Source organism: Heloderma suspectum, chromosome 4 (assembly GCF_057233095.1).
Source record: "Heloderma suspectum isolate Gila_16-S chromosome 4, 16-S_ref, whole genome shotgun sequence".
NCBI classification, from domain to species: domain Eukaryota; kingdom Metazoa; phylum Chordata; class Lepidosauria; order Squamata; family Helodermatidae; genus Heloderma; species Heloderma suspectum.
Genome location: NC_139461.1, coordinates 227,831,622 through 227,853,830, shown reverse-complemented (window position 1 = coordinate 227,853,830; position 22,209 = coordinate 227,831,622). Strand labels below are relative to the sequence as shown.

At 41.5% G+C, this 22,209-nt stretch overlaps 1 protein-coding gene across 2 annotated transcripts in view; it reads right to left on the bottom strand.

The window, feature by feature from the left end:
* FAF1 (Fas associated factor 1) overlaps window positions 1-22,209 on the bottom strand; it is a 250,018-nt gene that overhangs the window by 186,463 nt on the left and 41,346 nt on the right. For both annotated transcript variants that reach the window (XM_084852547.1, XM_084852548.1), the window contains 2 exons: window positions 21,121-21,212; window positions 5,073-5,178 (listed from right to left, as the gene is read on the bottom strand). In XM_084852547.1, coding sequence (XP_084708673.1) covers window positions 5,073-5,178; window positions 21,121-21,212 — 198 coding nt within the window. The remainder of the gene's footprint in view (window positions 1-5,072; window positions 5,179-21,120; window positions 21,213-22,209) is intronic.

Genomic DNA, 22,209 nt, shown 5'->3' with positions numbered 1-22,209 from the left:
AGGCAGCCATGAAGACCTCCAAATGCACTGGGGGGTGGCCTATGCAGAGACTACCAGGCCATCATCTCCGAAGATGGTCTAGCCCAGCCTTCCCCAACCTGGTGATCTTCAGATATTTTTGGACTACAGCTCTCAGCATTCTAAGTCATTGGCCATGCTGGCGGGGGTTGATGGGAGTTGAAGTCCAAAACATTTAGAGCATACCAGGTTGGGGAAAGCTGGTCTAAAACATTCCTCCTTAGCTGCTTAAATGTTGTAATATGTAATGATCCAGACATTTGGGTATTCTCTGTCCTGCCTCACTTAGTTTCTTTATCCAATCAGTTGTCCTTGGAGCAGCATGAAAAGGGCTCCAAGAACAACAAAACTATTCATGACAAGGCAGGAACAGTTACTAGAGAGGCTCATCTGAACTACTGGTCTCTCCCTTATATTTATTTACACTTCAAGCTGTCCCTCACATGATTCTTCTGTGATCCCACTTAGAATGGTTCCTCTTAGGACTTTTTGCTTTTTCTGGGCTCTGTTCTAGATTTCGACCAGCTACAGAGTACATATCCTCCTTCAAACACAGCATTTTGTGGGTACCAAGCCCTGCAGCTCCCAAGAGATCAGGCTCCTTTATAACTTCATATCTGTTTGTAAAAAGTGACATCTCACCTCAAGTGAAATACATGCTTTGCACTGTATTCGACATATATTTCTATTTCAGATTATCTAGTCAAAATGGAAGTTTATCTTATAAGTACCTTTTAAATACAGCTACAAATCTCAAGCCATTTTTAATGAACCCAGATGCTTCATTGCTTCCCCCCTACGATTCAGAGGCTGAAGAACTTAACAAACTAAAAGATGTTCCAATTTGATGTAAAATCTCTTTTAAGGCATGCTTTTAGGTATTTCTGTTCTGACTTCCTTCTTTACTGTTGTTTTAAAGAACTCCAGAAGTCAGTAGTGTGGGATAGTCACACAAACAATTAATTAGGCTTTAAATAAATCCAATTACAATATCAGCGCGCTTATTTCTAAATTTAAAAAGCCCAAACACCTCGAAGGAAACAGTTTCACTGTCAGGAGCTTCCTGAACACAGAATACATGGAACATCAGAACTTTATGCCATTGCATGATATTCTGGTAAAACGTGCCATTCTTGGTAACTCCCACAAATTCAGATTCAGAATTTGTCAAAGTACAGAGCCCTACTCCCACATAGTCACACCCGTACATCCATCTATAATGCCTATGACACTTATTTGCGCCCAGTCCTATTTTCTGTCACATAGCAAAAGTTAAGTGTAGGACCCAGTGCCAGACTTACAGCACTGATGCAATACCTTGTGCTTTGGGCAGGTGCTGAAGAGAAGGGTGAGGCCGCTCATCAGGATCACTAGCTATTTACTCTAAGCCTGGGGCAATCAAAACGGCTTCATAATCGCAACACTAGAAACTTAGTGTAGCAACAGGATTACAGACGCTACCCAGCTCTGTGCTACTTTTTGTCTTGCACAGGATTCCACTGTAGGTCTTGCAATTATCTGCTTGATCCACAAGAACTACAACAAAGAATAGGATCAGGCTGCTTTTGTATGCGCGAACTTATTTATTTAATCTATGATGTAGCAAGGATCATTGCACTAACTGATAAATGTAAAACAGTTTAAACCAAAATACTTAAATTTAAAAGCTCCCGTCTGTGTCTCCATTTATAAACATTTTAATTCACATTTTCTAAAATTACAGGGTTTCGTCTCTGCAAAATTGGGTAATCTAAACTGAAGTTTTAAGAGACAAGATTGTCCTTGATATACTATCTTGTCAGCAGTCACTTACTGGCACAGTTTCACATTTGATTCCTGTGACACGGATTAATTTGCAATGTAGGCTAACATGAAATAATTGTTTCCAAAGTAATCTCTCCTACTCCTTCAGCCAGTTCATATTCAGTTTTAGAAAAGTCTACATTAGAGATCCTGCATTAACTGAGGTTTCATTTTATTATCATATATTCCTAATTAATTCTTATTGTATCAATGGAAGAGGAGGTATTTTTAAAAATGTAGCATATTCAATGCCTAAAATCCTGTCACTCTGAAATTAAGGGGGAGAAGTAAGAAAGGGTATAGGATTACAGAAAAGGGCTGTGTTGTTTCAATCCATCTGTATTATAAGGCTGTGTCTGCATGGAGGAATCCACAGTCAAGAGACCTTCAGTCAACATGCACTTCAGTTTTCAGCCTAGGCTGGTTTCATATCAGGATCAGCATAGGCTATGCAGTCTATCAGTTCATAATGTTACCATAGGTTCTCTCATAACACACCTGTTTTTATTTAAAGTATGCTTGCTGCATTTCTGTTATAGCACTATAGCGCCAAACTGGGAGGAAATGAAACTCCCGTGCAGATTTTTCCTAGTTTTTTATTCACCCAAACATTCTTGTTTAATACATCAGGATTTCTTTTTAAATCAGCTTGCCATTTTAGCAGCTTTTCAATGTACACTCCAAAAGAAAATCAAACGGATTTTAACTAGGGGAGTAATGTTCTTTCATTTTAAATCATCTAAAAGATGTTTCACAGCTCATTGAAAACAGAATATTCATGACACCATTTTATTTGGAAAATACAAGAAAAATATTGTTAATATTGCTAGCAAGTAATTGCAGCAGTAAAATACGCTTAAATAATCCAAGCAACTGGGTCTGGAGAGACAGTTGCATCCAATAGTTGTGGTGAGCCCTGAAACATTTCTAGAATGTTAAGTATTTTCTTTAATAATTGATGTAGACATTTTGAATCTTTCTGCATATGATATCAGGTGTGAGTAGATTGCATTAACACTGCTTAAACATTTCAACTTGTCAGTATGGCCAGCTTGATTTCTGAAATATTTGCAGTATTTTCCCATCGAAACAGTAATAAAGGTAAAATAAATATATGCCACTGCTTTATAATCACTGAACATTAATGAATATTTTATGTCTTTTTAAAGCTCCCTGTTTAATTTTAAAGGGTGAAATTAAGTCTCCTTCATGCAATATGCCAATTATCTGTAAATCAAACAATAACTCAGCCATTATACTCTTTTTTGTTAATATATGGGAAGCTAATTTGAAAACATCGGATGGTACTTTTATAGAATAATTGAATAGTCCTTCCTGCCCTCTGGTGGTTGGCAAATGAAACTTGCACATGAAGTTCAATTACTGCTGAGGTATAACTGTAAGCATAGATAAACCACTAATTTGTCAAAAATATCTGAATGAAAACAGAGGAAAGACAAGTTTAACAGTAACTTCAAATAAAAATGTTTCATATATGATTACCATTGCCTTTCATAAAGGCAACTGAGTTTAATAGCTAATTTCAAAAGTTGCATTCAAATTTGAACAGAAATACAAAAGGACATCCACACAGTTTAGAACTCTTTTTGCACACAAGGATGTTCATTTTTTCTTTGAAAAGCAGCCTGTTTCATTCCACAACACAAACTACTTTTGAAATTCTCTACTATTTGAAGCAGCTTACCAGACAGCACTGGGGGGTGGAGGGGAGTGTTGGGCAAAAACCACTACCTACTTGAATACCAGTGATATATTTGCAGATAATAGGGGATTTCAGCTTCCATTTTTCAACCCTTGGTAGTAGTGCTGAGCAATTACTTTTATATTTAGAAATGGCAGACCATTTCCCATCACTTGACTGAGGAGGATAGCAACACATATCTATTCTAATTACTGATTTGGGATGTGGTTCTACATTGGAATTCTAATTATAGTTTCTTTGTAACCGCATCACATGGAGTTGCTATGGTCTTGGAAGCAACATGAGATGTAATCATTTGGTTCTATTATGTGTTGTGTTGGGAGCGCTTCTGGACCAATAAAAAACAACTGTATTATTCATTTGTAATTTGCTGGCTTCTAAGTATAGCTAAAAACAAATATTAATTAATGTTTTGTAAGCCACAAAACTGCAATTTGACACCAACAAATACTGATTCACAAGCAAGATTAAATTGCCTGTATTCTTAAAGTTACATTGATCTTACTAAAAAGAGCAAAAAGAGCATAAATTAGCTTCTAGTATGGGCACTGGTGCTAAAATGAATTCAAAGTAAGAAGTTATGAGAAGTGGCCAACATCCAAAGCATGGAGTTCCATGCATGCATAGGGGCTTTCCAGCTGCCCCTTTCCAGCAGCAGCCCCCACAAACAAAGCACTCCGAAAAGGACAGAGGCCCTCTAAATCTGCACTCCACAAGGTGTGAGGGCTTACTACTGGAAGGGGGGGAAATGGCCATCAAAGCATTTTGCACACATACTGGCCTCTCTGGATGCCAGCCACTGTATTTAATTGGGGGAGGGGGCTGTTTGGTTTAACATCCCAAGAAAAGATTCAAGAGAAACACTTGCTGTTGGAATGGATCTGCTAATGTATTACAAATGGGTTGTAATTAACTAAACAGAAAAAGCAGTGAAGCGGATTGCTTGATTTTTTGATATACAACAAGGTTATGAAATAGACAAGGATTTCAACTTTTTATGTCAAAGGGCAATGACAATTTCAGGGAATACATCTGTCTTTCCATGATAGATCAGCAAGGGACTCTTCTTTGCAACATCACCCCTTGCTGGCTGTTTTGGAGAATAACAGTCATCTCATTTTTAAATGGAAACCTCTTCTATGCCACTCCATCCACAGGCAAGACAATACGACAGCACTGAGTTTGACATAAGGAGTATATGGGGAAATGTAGGAAAACACAATGTTATAAGACAGAGAAAGAAAGTCTAACTCGATGACACTAGCTCATCTCCAGCAATACATTTTGCTACTATAATGCAACATGCTACTGAGCACACTACTGCTTTGGGCTAAAATTAATGCAAATTTTATATGTAGGTCACACCATCTGATGTACCTACAGTAATCTTCCAGTTAATTAAAAGCTAAAAACTTAATAACGAAACATGAAAGGAAGTCTGCAGCCTGAATACATAAGCCCTCTTTAACAAAGCTGACATTAGTTATAATGAGCTACATTTATTCTTCAGCTGTGAGACAGAACTCACCTCCTGAATGGTACTGCTTCCTGAGAAGTTGAGGTTGTACTCCCGCTGGACTTCTCGATGGGTGACGATCAGCATGAAGTTCTGATTTAATGATTCCTGCAGGGCACTGAAAGGGTTGAGAGAAAAACAAGAAAATCAGGAGTGAGCATGTTCTAGCTTGCTTTACATTTAGCTGGAAAACCCCAGGAGTATCCTAAATTCTGCAGAGACACGTCCAGGCACAATGTTATCATCGCTTTCTTTTTTGCTCCTTAAGGCAAAGAAGCATGCGGAGAATGGCCAAGGGGGCTAACCTGTTAACTCCTTCTCTCCTAAGGTGGCTGAAGCATCGACAGCTACATTTTAACTCTTCAGAATTCTCACAACACAGAGCCAACTATAATTACCACCATGCTCAGCAATATTTCACACACATCCTCATTGACACAAGACTCTAAAGTATATTCTGAAAATAGAAGCTTAGATACGCCACTAACAGTAAACACATATACAGAAATTGTGCCTATTTAAAAAGCATGCTATGATTTATTTTATTTCTAATAATTTTAAAACACCTTTCTGCCAATTACATCTATGGTAGTTTACAGTCTTTATGTGCTCTGACATTAGCGTGTGTGTGTGTGTTTGTACACGCGCGTGCACACACACATATATACACTACCACCATTTTCAGCTACAGAACAGAAAAAAATATTTTCAGGCCTTGGCGGGGGGGGGGTAAGGCTTATAATTTTATTTAATAGTTGTTTTGAAGGATACTGTAGTCTACATATAGGTACTGCAGCCTCTCCTTATCTCCACTACTGCATCCCCTTTCAACCTTATAATATTCTCCTTATCCTTTTCTGAATGCAGACTTTACATGGCTAAACTGCACAACCATGTTTTTGAATTCTGAAAGTTGCATGATTCTTTAGACCCAAACGCAGAGTCTGGGCTGTCAGAGCTTAATGCCTGTCATTGCTAATTTTTTTTAACCTGATAGTGCTAAATCGTTGGCCTCCTTTTTGCAGATACAAAGCACTTGAGAACGGGGAAAAGCAGTTTATTCATCGACAGAACCTGTCTCCAGCATTCCGAATCAGGCCATAAAGGATGGTGGAGTACATCATATTGTATTATGAAAATATAACACTTTTTTCAAATTATTTCTCCAAGTTTTACATGTACAATAAATGACTGTATTGGAGAATAAAACGATTTCTCAATAATATATTTGCACTGAAGTTTGGAAAAAAAAATCCTCCATTTTCAGAAACATTTAAGAAAACCAATTCATTTCTCAACTGCCTTGGATGTCGACATTTACTGGTGAATGATGAAAGAAGATGATAGTAGGCCAATTATTAGTACAGTCCAAGCTTCTTCAACAAAAGTCAGAAACAATTGTCATTAGGCTTGTTTTGGACATCTCAGTAAATATAAACATAACTGATAAAACAATGGGCAGGCTTCTAAGAGCCCCGTAACAGTGGAAGGTACCAATGCTACCACCAGTTTAGACTCCCACACCACATCCCCTAGTGTTCCAGGGGTCCCCCAACCCACAGAAAAAGGAGCTGCAGTGGGAACAAGGAGTCAAGAATGCCATGTTGCATGAGTGACAACCCCTCCCTCTACTATTCGGGAAAGTTGGGGGTGAGAAAACCAAATTTTTCTGATTCTCAGGCACATAAGGGACACCACAATTTTCCACCCAATTCCAGGATAATGTAAGCTGTTAGGGAATCTATCCCTGCCCCACCCCCCACCCCAGACTTGTTAGCTACGAATGCAGTAAATCAGTATGAGAGGAAGCGGTTTTCCTCCCCACGCCAACTCTCAGCTTTAAAAGGATAAGAATCCCCTTTAGGGGACTGATAGCATCCAAGACTGGAAGAGAAGAATTAGTCAGGGAGTGCATACTGTAAGACTACTACACAATATTTCTATAGATGATGTCGTAAGCTTTTAGGGGTTTGAGCAAACTAGTTCTCCTTCTCTCTTCCATTTCTTTTTTTGTTCCATGAAACAGATGGGTGGGGTCATCCAGGGATTTGAATGACTTCTTCAGGTTTCCCTCACCCTCCCCACCTTCTGAGATAGGGCAGGTGGTGACCCAAGATACGGCTCTTCAGCAATGGTGCACCATCTTTGGAATGGCCTCCTCAGAGAGACTCGCCTGGTGCTGCTTTTGTTATCCATTCAGTACTAGTTGAAGACCTTCGGCTGATATCAGTTTTTATTAAGGTGGTATGGATTTTACGTGGTTTTAACATCTGTTGCTGCTAGTGCTCTGCCATTTTAATGTGGTGATTTGTTGTTTTAAATTGATTACATGGAAATGGTTAGTTGTGCTGGAAAAGCTTTTAAGGTTGAAGGGTGGGATATGAACTACATCTTGACACAACTATCTCCAACATTATAGCTCCTGGAGAGCAATGAGCATGCTCACTCCTTGCCTGGCCATTTGGTTCCCGCCCCCCTTTCATTTTTCAAAATCAACACGCTAATAATTTTCTGAATGCCTGGGGAGTTCCTCAAGCATGCAGAAACCGTTACCATGTCTGTGGGTAGTCTGTTTCACTGACCTGATGAAAAGCATGGAATAATGATGATTATGCTATAATATTAATTTAGTTTTAAATGGGAATTTTATTGGTTTTATTGAAACACAAGACAAAAAGGAAACAATGTATGTTGTTGTTCAGTCGTTCAGTCGTGTCCGACTCTTCGTGACCCCATGGACCATAGCACGCCAGGCCTTCCTGTCCTGCACTCTCTCCCGGAGTGTGCTCAAGTTCATATTCATTGCATCCGTGATGCTATCTAGCCATCTCATCCTCTGCCGTCCCCTTCTCCTTTTGCCTTCAGTCTTTCCCAGCATCAGGGTCTTTTCCAGGGAGTTTTCTCTTCGCATTAGGTGGCCAAAATACTGGAGCTTCAGCTTCATTATCTGTCCTTCCAATGAGCACTCAGGGTTGATTTCCTTTAGGATGGACTGATTTGACCTCCTTGCAGTCCAGGGGACTCGTAAGAGTCTTCTCCAGCACCACAGTTCGAAAGCATCAATTCTTCGGCGCTCAGCCTTCCTTATAGTCCAGCTCTCACAGCCATACGTTACTACTGGGAAAACCATAGCTTTGATTAGACGGACCTTTGTCGGCAAGGTGATGTCTCTGCTTCTTACTATGCTGTCTAGGTTGGCCATAGCTTTCCTCCCAAGGAGCAAGCGTCTTTTAATTTCATGGCTACAGTCACCGTCTGCGGTGATCTTGGAGCCCAAGAAAGTAAAATCTGTCACTGCTTCCATTTCTTCCCCTTCTATATGCCAGGAAGTGATGGGGCCAGATGCCATGATCTTAGTTTTTATAATGTTGAGTTTCAAACCAGCTTTTGCACTCTCCTCTTTCACCCTCAACAAGAGGCTCTTTAGATCCTCTTCGCTTTCTGCCATTAGGGTGGTATCGTCTGCATATCGGAGGTTGTTGATAATTCTCCCAGCAATCTTAATTCCGACCTCTGATTCATCCAACCCGGCATTTCTCATGATGTACTCTGCATATAAGTTAAATAAGCAGGGTGACAATATGCAGCCTTGTCGTACTCCTTTCCCAATTTGGAACCAATCGGTTGTTCCATGTCTGGTTCTTACTGTTGCTTCTTGACCCTCGTACAGGTTTCTCAGGAGACAGGTAAGGTGGTCTGGTACTCCCATCACTTTAAGAATTTGCCACAGTTTGTTGTGATCCACACAATCAAAGGCTTTAGCATAGTCAATGAAGCAGAAATAGACGTTTTTCTGGAATTCTCTTGCTTTCTCCATGATGCAGCGAATGTTGGCGATTTGATCTCTAGTTCCTCTGCCTCGTCTAAACCCAGCTTGTACTTCCGGTAGTTCTCGGTTCGCATACTGCTGAAGCCTAGCTTGTAGGATTTTGAGCATCACCTTGCTGGCATGTGAAATGAGCGCAATGGTGCGGTAGTTTGAACACTCTTTGGCGTTGCCCTTCTTTGGAATTGGAATGTAAACTGACCTTTTCCAGTCTTGTGGCCACTGTTGAGTGTTCCAGATTTGTTGGCATATTGAATGCAGCACTTTAACAGCATCATCTTTTAGGATTTTAAATAGCTCGGCTGGAATACTGTCATCTCCGCTAGCTTTGTTGTTACTAATGCTTCCTAAGGCCCACTTGACTTCACTTTCTAGGATGTCCGGCTCAAGTTCAGTGACCACACTATCATGGCTATCAGGGACATTCAGATCTTTCCTGTATAGTTCTTCTGTGTATTCTTGCCACCTCTTCTTAATCTCATCTGCTTCTGTTAGGTCCCTGCCTTCTTTGTCCTTTATCATGCCCGTCTTTGCACAAAACGTTCCCTTGAGATCTCTGATTTTCTTGAAGAGATCTCTAGTCTTTCCCATTCTGTTGTTTTCCTCGATTTCTTTGCATTGTTCATTTAAGAAGGCCTTCTTGTCTCTCCTTGCTATTCTCTGGAACTCTGCATTCAGTTGGGTATATCTTCCCCTTTCTCCCTTGCTTTTCGCTTCCCTTCTTTCTTCAGCTACTTGTAAAGCCTCATCAGACAGCCACTTGGCTTTCTTGCATTTCTTTGTCTTTGGGATGGATTTCGTTGCTGCCTCCTGAACAATGTTACAGACCTCCGTCCATAGTTCCTCAGGCACTCTGTCTATCAGGTCTAATCCCTGAAATCTATTCCTCACCTCCACTGTATATTCATCAGGGATATGATTGAGGTCATACCTGAACGGTTTAGTGGTTTTCCCGACGTTCTTCGATTTAAGCCGAAATTTTGCAAGAAGCAGCTCATGATCTGAGCCACAGTCAGCTCCAGGTCTTGTTTTTACTGACTGTATGGAACTTCTCCATCTTTGGCTGCAAAGGACATAATCAATCTGATTTCGATATTGACCATCTGGTGACGTCCATGTGTAGAGTAGCCTCTTGTGCTGTTGGAAAAGAGTGTTTGCAATGATCAGCATGTTCTCTTGGCAAAACTCTATTAGCTTTTGTCCTGCTTCATTTTGTACACCAAGGCCATGCCTGCCTGTTATCCCGGTGATTTCTTGACTTCCTACTTTAGCATTCCAATCCCCTATGATGAAGAGGACATCTTTTTTTGGTGTTAGTTCTAGAAGGTGTTGTAGGTCTTCATAGAACCGATCAACCTCAGCTTTTTCGGCCTCAGTGGTTGGGGCATAGACTTGAATTACTGTGATGTTGAATGGTTTGCCTTGGATTCGTACTGAGATCATTCTATCATTTTTAAGATTGTACCCCAGTACTGCTTTTCCCACCCTTTTGTTGACTATGAGTGCTACTCCATTTCTTCTAAGGGATTCTTGCCCACAATAGTAGATATGATGGTCACCTGAATTAAATTCACCCATGCCTGTCCATTTTAGTTCGCTGATTCCCAAGATGTCGATGTTCAATCTTGCCATCTCATGTTTGACCACCTCCAGCTTACCTTGATTCATTGATCTGACATTCCAGGTTCCTAAACAATATTGTTCTTTACAGCATCGGATTTTCTTTTCACCACCAGACACATCCACAGCTGAGTGTCCTTTCGGGTTTGGCCCAGCCGCTTCACTCTTTCTGGCGCTACTTGGAAATACCCTCTGCTCTTCCCCAGTAGCATATTGGACACCTTCCGACCTGAGGGGCTCATCTTCCGGCGTCATCTCTTTTAGCCTTGTGATACGTTCCATGGGGTTTTCTTGGCAAGAATACTGGAGTGGGTTGCCATTTCCTTCTCCAGTGGACCACATTTTGTCAGAACTCTCTGCCATGACCTGTCCGTCTTGGGTGGCCCTGCACGGCATAGCTTATGGCTTCACTGAGTTACGCAAGCCCCTTCGCCACAACAAGGCAGTGATCCATGAAGGGGAAACAATGTATGGGCAGTGATAAATAATTATTTGCTCATGTTGTGCTCATTAGTAAATTCTGCCTCACAGAAGCAGAAAAATCAGACTACTTGGAAGGTGTTTTAAAATGAATTTTAACTAGAGTTAATGTAAGAAATAGAGTTTGTACTCATACCTGATGTACATGTAGGCTGTTTTTCCTTATTCTGGCAAAATTGCTATGAATCTACAATCTACTAATTTCACATCATTGTTGTAGTGCTGTTGCACACCGAAGTCAGTTGAGACAGAAACAGCAGAATCCTATGCATGCTTACTTGGAAGTAAGTCCCATTGTGTCCAATGGCACTTACTCACAGGTTAGTCTGCATACGATCGCAGCCCAAGCGCAGTAGGCAGTGGTTCGGTCAACAATATATATTTGAAGTTCACCATGGTAAACACTTCCATTTCAAACGGGCTCTCTGGTGGTATAAAGCAAGCCAATAATTGGTCCTCCTTTATTTAATCAAATCAATATGTATTATGCTGGTTAGAGGAGATGACAAATTAGATTATACTCTAATTTGTCTAAGTGAGAACTCTGCATTAGAGGAAGTACCTTGCCTAATGAAGGCATAGTGAGCATCAGTGATTTGACTCTGATAATAAAACCACCCATTAAAACATTTTCAGAGTGGCAAAAATCAACACCCACTTCTTGACCCATTTACACTAAATATTTGGTTCAAGTATTTAGAGTAGTGGCTAGAATAGGATATTTATTCTTCTGAATGCGCACAATTCCCCAAGGGCAAGGAAAGAAAAAAATGTGAATACTGATGGAACAGGTTTCGGTACTGGCGGAACTGATTTCTTGTACATATGTGCAAATTTATAAATTAGGAATCGCTTCCTGTGAAATTGCATTTGCTGTCAACCTCCCATTTTTCTTTCTAAATATTTTTTTCCCTGCTGTAGTATCATGTATTTTGACAGTTAGTTATGAACATACAAAGCATGGGTGATGCACATGTGGAAGCAGGTTTCCACAAGCATCTCCTACTACACATAAGCTATACGTGCAAAGGAGCTGCCTATACAGTTCTCAGCATTGGATCTCCACATCCAGGTCTATATGTACAGTTCCCCATCACTGTGTTGGGAGTCATGGTAACTGGAAAACAGTTGTCGCCTGTATGGTGAAATGGAGATCATCCATTAGGAAAGTTGGAAACTGAATGCAGATCCCCTTTTCTCCCCTTCTTCCCATTTCCCAGCCAATGGCACCAAGCATCCAGTTTGGTAGCTAGATGCTCCAAGACATGCATGCCCCCCCCCCACTGCTAATCTCTCACTGCTACATCTCTCTGGATGAGAGCCTTTGTGTTTGCTCTGTTCTATGTTTAGAGTTTGAAGTTCACATCTGATATAATCATTCATTTAGATTTATAATCTGCCCTAGCACAAAAAGGCTCAGGATAATATTTATAAAAATAAGGATTCTACCAAATTTCAGAAACTTAAACACACATGTAAATCACCCCCTCATTCATACACATCCTCATTCTAAGAAGCGCTCCACAACTGCTCAGCTTCTCAGACAAATAAACAACCACACAGGACTTTTAAAAAAAATCAAGCATTTAGGGTCAAATCAGACATGACATTAATTTCATGAGTGCAATTATCATCCATGTTTTTTGTTATGTAAATAGCAGCCACGGAGAAGAGTTCCTGGGAAAGGGGGAGGAAGAGTTGCTCTCTCCCTGCCTTTCACAAATCCCCCCCATCACCTCTATGAAGCTATTTGCAAATTCAAGTGCAAATTCCATAGGCTCCCCCGCCTATCTAAAAGGCTTTGTCTCCCTATACCGTTGCCTAAGGTCAGCAGGACCTGCTCTACGTGTCCACACTGTGTGAGGGGAGGTCTTCTGTGGCAATGAACAGGACCTCACTGCTATTGCTCTGAGGAAGGATTTCCCTAACAATCTTCCAAACTGCTCTGGTCTTACAGCTTTTCAGAGAGGACACAAAACATAACTCTTCCAGAAGGCCTATGACCATGGGGTGCTCTGTTGCTGTTGCTCTTGTTGATATTGTAATATGTATCAACAGTTTGCTTTTTTATCATTTTATTCTGTTTGAGGCCACTTTGACCTTTGGTAAAGCAAGATAGAACTACAATTCTGATTAAATTTCATCTGTGCCTTAGAAGTAACATACACTTTTCCAGTATTCTCTCATGGCCATTCGCTGTACAAAAGGGATTGTTCTTCCCCATATTAAGTGCATGGCAATCATTAGGGGAAAACTAGCATACACATATAAAATGCAGCTTGTATTAGAATTATATTTTCAAGGGCTTTATATTTAGATATTTTGGTTATAGCCTTAATGTTCCTGACATAAATTGGAAGATTCTAACCATTTTCAGGGGTTGGGAACGGTACCCAATAACAATCTGACACTGATTGTTTTCGTTCTTTACTAGATGACTTTGTATCTGAAAACAAAACATTGGCTTGGATCCTAACTCATGCTCTGATGGGAGCATCCCCTCAGTGGAGGTCTGCTCACAGGATGCTCTCACTGGTGGAAACGGGAAAGCCAATTTTGGCCAATTCCCCACTACCACCACCATGTAGTTCTTGCACCCTTGAAAATGAGTTCCAGTGGGTTGGGGGAAGCTCTGAAACTGTGTGTGTGTGTGTGTGTGTGTGTGTGTTGGGGGAGGTGCAGAGAGGAAGGGAAAAAATCCATGAAAATTGCCCTCCCCCCTCTTGTCCTGCAACAGGAGGATCAGAACCCCTTCCCTGGGTAGAAGGAGCTCTTCCATTCACAGAGAAGAAATCAGCATCCAACCCAACACTTTCAGAATCAGTTCTAACTATGGCAATGGTTTGCCAGCCCCATTACCTCACAATCTTATACATATTTACTCAGAAGCCACTTCCATTGAGTGGAGTTTAACCCAAGGTAAGTGGGTATAGGACTTGTAGTCTTATTCTAGTTCAGCTCTACAAAGGCTCTTCAAGAATTTCAGAAGGAAAATATCCATTATTCATCAGATCTATTCATTTTTCCTTCCAAACACCTACATTTTAACAAAATATCATGACACATAATAATTAACATCTCCATTGCAAACATACAGATTTATATAAGCTCATGTCAACAGACATCCAAATTTACTATAATTACAGTTTATTTACACTAAAACAAAATATGAAATCGGTATGTAAATGTAATGTTTGTTGTAGCTAATGCAGCAAGCGATGGCAGATTAGTCTCAAACAGCAATCAGTCAGAAAATCTGGCTAGTATGGAAAATGAGAAGGGGTTCTGCTTATTTAATTTGCTTTTTTAAACTTCTGAGATGTTCTAAACTGTCGCATTAAAAGCGTGAAATAAAAAAACCCATTAAAGCTTACTGTCACTGAGACTTTTAGGCTGCAACCCAGCCACACATACCGAGCAATAAGTCCAACTGGATTCAATAGGACTTAATTCTGAGTAGACAGGCATAGGATTGTGCTGTATCTACTGCTCTAGTACAGCAAAATAGACAACAGCAATAACTACACATTACATGATACTTAACTGGAATTTTGCTATAATGAACATACACCTAGACATCACAGCACAACACCATTGGTATATTTTTTAAAAATCTGATTAACTGTTTTCAACAGTACAACCTATACCCTGAACATCTTTACAAATATAAGATGTATAGTCACGACAGACACTTTTGCTTCTTCTGTTTAATTCATTACAAACCCAAGTAGGGTTTGTCACACATAGGGAAACAAGTCCAGACCGTATGCTGTAATCTCTGCCTTTCACCCACCCAGCCACTTTCACCTTTATATTTTTCCACTTAGTTTCAGTGTTTTCTTGAGAGCCTGAAATATCAATTCAACTTTATAAAATGGCCACTCAGTTAAAAATAACTCAGCCAATAATTTACAGTGGCTCTGCATTATGCAGAGAGACTGTAATTTGCAGGCATTCACTGGGATCCAAAGAGTTGGTTGGGTTCATGCAAGGGGGTCACACCACTCCAGCAGATTTTTGTTTTATTTCTTTCAACCCACCCATCATACTAGAAAATACCTTTGAAACTTTTTGGTTTAAAAAGCAGTTTGCCGTACCATAAGGCATAACGTGAATCGAGAACAACAAAGATGAAAGCCCCCTTGGGCTCACAAAACCAGTTGCACGCTTCTTTGAATCCTACTTCTTATTTATCTTAAACATTTATATGTTCATTTACCAAAAATTCCCACGGCACAACAAAGACAATATCAAACACAACAGAAACAAAGGACATTGCTACAGTTTATTGCATGGGCTGATCTGTTAAAAAAGTAAAAAATAATAATTCAGAGATACTAGACTTGAGAAGAAAAGAACAAAGACAGTTATAAATTGATTGATTGATTGATTGAATGAATTTCTTAATCTCCCATCTGGCCGGTCACCTGGCCACTCTGGGCGATATACAGCAATACAATTTTAAAACAGTAAAATTCTACTTTTAAACATCATATTTCTAAAAATACCCTAACCCACCCCAAATGCCTGCCTGAACAACCATGTTTTTAATGCGTGGCGGAAGCTCATTAAAGAGGGGGCATGGCGGAGTTCCCTAGGGAGGGAGTTCCACAGAGTGGGGGCCACCACAGAGAAGGCCCTCTCCCTCGTCCTCACCAGCCTAGCTGTCCTGGCTGATGGGACACAGAGAAGGCCATTCGAGGCTGATCTTGTTAAGCGGCCTGTCTGATGTTGCTGGAAGCACTCCTTGAGATAGGATGGGCCAGAACCATATAGGGTTTTAAAGGTCAAAACCAACACCTTGAATTTGGCCCGGAAAACAACTGGTAACCAGGGCAACTCTTCCAGCAATGGAGTGATGTGATCATGCTGGCGGCTGCCTTTAATCAGGTGAGCTGCCGCGTTCTGCACCAGCTGCAGCTTCCGAACTGTCTTCAAGGGTAACCCCACGTAGAACGCATTACAGTAGTCTAGACGAGAGGAGACCAGGGCATGTACTACTGATAGGAGCAGATGGTCGGGAAGGAAGGGGCGCGGCTGCCATATCAGATGGAGTTGGTACAGCGCTGTCCGGCTCACAGCTGACACCTGAGCCTCCATGGACAGCTGGGAGCCTAAAATGACCCCCAGGCTGCGGACCTAGTCTTTCAAGGGTAACCATACCCCATTCAACACCAGGTCAGCATCCTCCAACCTCCTCTTGTCTCCCACCAAAAGTACCTCGGTCTTGTCAGGGTTCACCTTCAGCTTATACCTCCCCATCCAGCCACTCACCGTCTCCAGACATTTGGACAGCGATTCTACGGCCAACCTTAGTGAAGAATTAAGCGAGAGGTAGAGCTGCGTGTCATCTGCATATTGATGATACCACACCCCAAACCTCCTGATGATAGCCCCCAGTGGCTTCACATAGATGTTAAATAGCATCAGGGAGAGGATGGAACCCTGTGGCACCCCACAAGTGGCCATGGGTCTGAAACCTCCTCTTCCAGTGCTACCCTCTGGTACTTGCCAGAGAGGAAGGACTGGAACCACCCTAATACTGTGTCTCCAATGCCCAACCCCTCCAGGCGGTCCAGGAGGATACCGTGGTCAACGGTATCAAAATCCGCTGAGAGGTGAAGGAGAACAAGGAAGGAGCATTTGCCCCTATCCAAAGCCCTCCTCATATCATCCACCAAGGCGACCAAGGCCATTTCTGTCCCATGCCCAGGCCTGAAGCCCGATTTAAATGGGTCTAGATAATCGGCTTCTTCCAAGTGTGCCTTCAACTGCATCGCCACCACTTGCTCAATCACCTTGCCCCAAAATGGCAGATTCGAAACTGGGTCAAAGTTGTTCAAAACTTGGGGATCCAAGGAGGGCTTTTTTAAAAGCAGTCTTATCACTGCCTCCTTGAGAGCTGATGGCATCACTCCCTCCTCAAGGGAGGCATTCACCACCTAAAAAATAGGCCAGAACAATAAAAACCAGTAAGGGAAGTGCAAAGTATCAGCTAAATGTTGGGAGGGAGAAACACTGGAAGGCCTGGGCAAATGAAAACGTCTTCACCTCTAGGCAACGAACAGCATATCTAGCATCAGGCAATCTTCCCTGGAGAATTCATGCCAACATGAAGGGCACCACCACCAAACCTCAGAAGGTAGTAGAAGGGAAGCTGGGAGGGGGACCTCTGAAGATAATCGTAACATTCAGCCAGGCTCGTGTGGGAGAAGACAGTCCTTTTGTTCTCATATCCAGATTTCACAAATCCAGATTCCTCTTAACCATCAACATATTTCCAAACTTTTACTCTGCTTTAGAAATGTTTTTGCATCTCCTAATCTCTTGTAGATCTAATAATTAATATATTAGTCCTTGGACCCTAAGCCTTTTAGAGAGTAAGTAACAGCACTGTGTATTGTGGGTCAAAAAAATGGACCAGTGGCCACCATGATTATTTAAGGGGTGGCATGATATGTTCCCTTCAGGTGGTTCCACTCAGCTGGATTCTCTTTCTTAGCTCTGTACACACAGACACCTTCCTCCAAGCTACTTAAGCTTTATGGTCCTCACCTTCCCTCCAGCTGTCATCTCTCTCCTTCACCCATCGTGCTATAGTTGGGCCCCTAATTGCATAATTAATTTCAAGTTATTTAAGATTCAAGAAATATTATTAAATACTCAACTCCTATAGATGGGTTTGACTGAAGGCTCACGTGTGTTACTTCTTACTAAGAAACTCTTATGATCAGTTTCTTGGTTACTAGCAAGCTGTATTACAGAGCAGTCCCTCAGATGTTGTCATTAGCAGTAATATTTTAATTTTGTGACTCCCGACTGCTGAGAACTGAAGTGCTCAATTGCAAATTCGACTAATTTCTGGTCTACATATAGTTCAACTTACTCAGAATTCTACTGTTCTTTTCTGCCCAAAATTTTCTAAGGCTAGGATTTTACTGTTAACTGCTCTCAATAATCATTCTCTTCCAAGTGCCACCAAAGTAGCCATGAACACAATTTTCCAGAAAGTTCTCCTGCCCAAGCCCCATTGAAATGAATGGGAGCTGTGCCATTGCATTCATTTCAATAAGGGCTTGCATGTAACTTCCCAGTGGCTCATGCCCTATATTTTTACTTGTAAAATATCTTACAGGTATCCGATGACAAATGTAATATTTCTCACTATGTCTGTTTAGGATTAGGGTGTACAAGGTGATATGTGCAGAAGAGATTTTTGTTGGTTGTATCCAATGGTGTCCCACCACTATCAGCTGGCTCTTTGATCCAGCAGAGGTTTCCATGAGCGGAATGGGGCAGGAGATGATTTTTCACCTTGCAGGGCCCTGTGCCCACCCCCACCCCCCACATCTGCTCCAGAGAGCTGGAGGATCCTTTGGAAAAGCATGGGATGGGGAGCAAGTAGCTGCAGGGGGGTGGAGGAATTGGCAAAAAAGAAAATTGGCCTCCATTGGATTAAAGAGCCTTCCATTAGCAGAGGGACACCACTGGATACAATCCACTGTAAAATGGATATTTTATTCTGTATCGCTTGGGTGGCTTTGGCCAAAAAGCAGGTCTTGGAGTCCAAGATGGGTGGGAGCTTTTAAAAAAGGAAATTCTCAAGGCACAATCACAAACAATTCCAACAAGAAGAAAAGGTGGAAGACAACAGAAGAAGCCAATGTGGCTTCACAAAAAGCTTAGGGATGACCTGAAAACAAAAAAGGACACATATAGGAAGCGGAAAGAAGGCCAAGTAACAAAGGAGGAGTACAGGCAGATAGCACAGAATTGCAGGGATGGCATCAGGAAGGCTAAAGCTGAGAACGAGCTGAGGTTAGCGAGGGATGCTAAAAACAACAAAAAGGCTTTCTTCAGCTATGTGCATAGTAGAAGGCAGAGGAAAGAAATGGTGGTTCAGCTATTAAATAGGGATGGCAAAATTATAACAGATGACAAAGAAAAGGCAGAGGTGCTCAATTCCTACTTTGGCTCAGTCTTCTCCCAAAAGAGGGTCTATGACCCCCCTGGCAAAGGCAAAGTACAGGCTGAAGGGGCAGGATTGCAGCTTGAGATCGATAGACACATGGAACACCTAATTACTTGGAATGAGTTCAAATCTCCAGGGCCAGATGAACTGCACCCTAGAGTAATAAAGGATTTGGCAGAAGAACTCTCAGAACCGCTGTCTATTCTCTTTGAGAAATCATGGAGGACGGGGGAAGTGCCAGATGACTGGAGGAGGGCTAACGTTGTCCCTATCTTCAAAAAGGGTAAAAAGGAGGAACCTGGGAACTACAGACCAGTCAGTCTGACATCAATCCCTGGGAAAATTCTGGAGCAGATGATAAAGGAATCCATCTGGAAGCACCTTGACAACAATGCCATGATTACTCGAAGCCAACATGGATTTGTCAAAAACAAGTCCTGCCAGACAAATCTGATCTCATTTTTTGATCAAGTAACCTCCCTTGTAGACCGTGGGAATGCTGTACACATCATATACCTCGACTTCAGCAAAGCTTTCGACAAAGTGCCCCATGATATCCTGTTGAGCAAACTAGCTCAAAGTGGGCTAGATGAAATAACGATCCGGTGGATCCACAGTTGGCTACAGAATCGGACTCAAAGAGTGCTTATCAATGGGACCTTCTCAAACTGGGGAGAGGTAACGAGTGGGGTACCGCAGGGCTCAGTCCTGGGCCCAGTGCTCTTCAACATTTTTATTAATGACTTGGAGGAGGAGGTGCAGGGAATGCTGATCAAATTTGCAGATGACACAAAATTGGGCGGGATAGCTAATACTTTGGAAGACAGAAAGAAAATTCAAAGTGATCTGGATAGACTGGAGCGCTGGGCAGAAAACAACAGAATGACATTTAATAGGGATAAATGCCAAGTTCTGCACCTAGGAAAAAGAAACCAAATGCACAGTTACAAGATGGGGGATACGTGGCTCAACCACACTACAAGCGAGAAGGATCTTGGAATTGTTGTCGATCACAAGCTGAATATGAGCCAACAATGTGATGTGGCTCCAAAAAAGGCAAATGCTATTTTGGGCTGCATTAATAGAAGCATAGCTTCCAAATCTCGGGACGTACTAGTCCCCCTCTACTCAGCACTGGTTAGGCCTCATCTGGAGTACTGTGTCCAGTTCTGGGCACCACACTTTAAGAAGCATGCAGACAAACTGGAGAGGGTTCAGAGGAGGGCAACAAAGATGATCAGGGGACTGGAAACAAAGCCCTATGAAGAGAGACTGAAAGAACTGGGCATGTTTAGCCTTGAGAAGAGAAGACTGAGGGGAGATATGATAGCACTCTTCAAGTACTTGAAAGGTTGTCACAGAGAAGAAGGCCAGGATCTCTTCTTGATCATCCCAGAGTGCAGGACACGGAATAATGGGCTCAAGTTACAGGAAGCCAGATTCCGGCTGAACATCAGGAAAAACTTCCTGACTGTAAGAGCAATACGACAATGGAACCAATTACCTGGGGAGGTGGTGGGCTCTCCCACACTGGAGGCCTTCAAGACGAGGCTGGACAGCCATTTGTCAGGGATGCTCTGACTTGGATTCCTGCATTGAGCAGGGGGTTGGACTCGATGGCCTTGTAGGCCCCTTCCAACCCTACTATTCTATGATTCTATGATTCTATAAAATCATAAAAATAAAGAAAAGAAATGAAATGAAATGGTAAGGTGGGAACCCACAAACCATCCAACTCGGGAAAATGCAAATTACATAGCGCTTGAACAGACCATCAGATTATTTTGTCAAATCCCCAACACGGAAGCATATCCAGACTACTTATTAACAACTATCACTCCAACCAATTTATATTATCCAGATTATACTGTGCCGCGAACAAGGGTTTCAAAATCCATTAATAATTATCATCAAAAGAATGGAGGTAGAAAAGTTCCTATTTCAAGCATTTATGACCTTGCCTGTATGTAAAAGTTTACCATGGGGGTGGATCTTTAAAAAAAAAAAATCAGAAATATTAAACCTGAGAAGCAAAAACCCAGAGACAGATTTTTTTTTTAAGGCAAACAAAAAATATGATTTTGGTACAACACTGTTAATGTAAGCCCCTTATATCGCATGCTTTAACATTATGCACAATTTTTTTTTTTATATTATCTTACCCAGGCAGACTTGATGAAGATGATGGTGGCAAGTCAGGCGTTAGGACATAGAGGCTGTTGTTTTTTGGCAAGTGTAGAGTTTTTAGAACAGTCTGTAGGAAAAATGTTTTGATAAATTATAAGTTACAAAATGTTTCTATCAGGTGCCCTCATCTCAAACTAAAGGTCAAATTACATGTCATTAGCAACGGCATCTGTGTGTTTTTTAAAAACTAACAAAAAGCACAGGGGGAGCAGTTAATGTACCGTGGAGAGGGGGCCCTCTCTGTGGTCCTGATGAAAATCTGTTGGTGGCTGTTAATGTCTAGTTTAGCATCATGTCTAGTTTGGCCCTAAACATGTTTAATTTCAATAAAATAAGGTGTCTTGTACCTAATATATGGCATTCTATATGATGTACTAATGAACTTCCCTCCATTACCAGAATCCATTTTAATATCTCTGAAGAAATGGAGCAGCACTGCTCCTTTACAGTGGAAAGTCTCGAGAGAATTGCAAACAATATTTTATATATGTTTCATCTTTATTGAAGTACTTTTTTTTTTGCATTATGAGAGAGCAATGACCAATTCTCTAGCACGCTTGACCATTATCTTGGGTCTAGATGAGGCATCCTGCCCATCAAAACTTTCTTTCCAGCCTGCGCATAACTGCAATGCAGCAAATCATTCACAGAAGAAGAGCTTTGGAAGACCAAATCCAGCCTGCAGGCCTTAGGTTTATTACACGTGCTCTATCCAACCTTCCCCATCATGGTGCCTTCCAGATGGTTTGGACGCAACCCCCAGCATTCCTGACCATTGGACATGCTGGCTGGTGCTGATGGGAGTTGAGATCCAAAACATCTGGAAGGCACCAGGCTAGAAGGCTGCTCCATCCAATGCAAAATGTCATCGATTTGGTTTAACCACATCAGACCAAAACAGGTGGCCATTTTAATACTACAGGTTGATGTACAAAATTCAAAGCGGCACACTCCGTCCTTTGATTTGGAAAGATCAGTTTGCAGCTCATTATGATGATTAGTCTTTTATATAGTGAAGAGAGAGAGAGCAGTGTTTCCTCACGGAGAATGAGAAGTAGATGGCT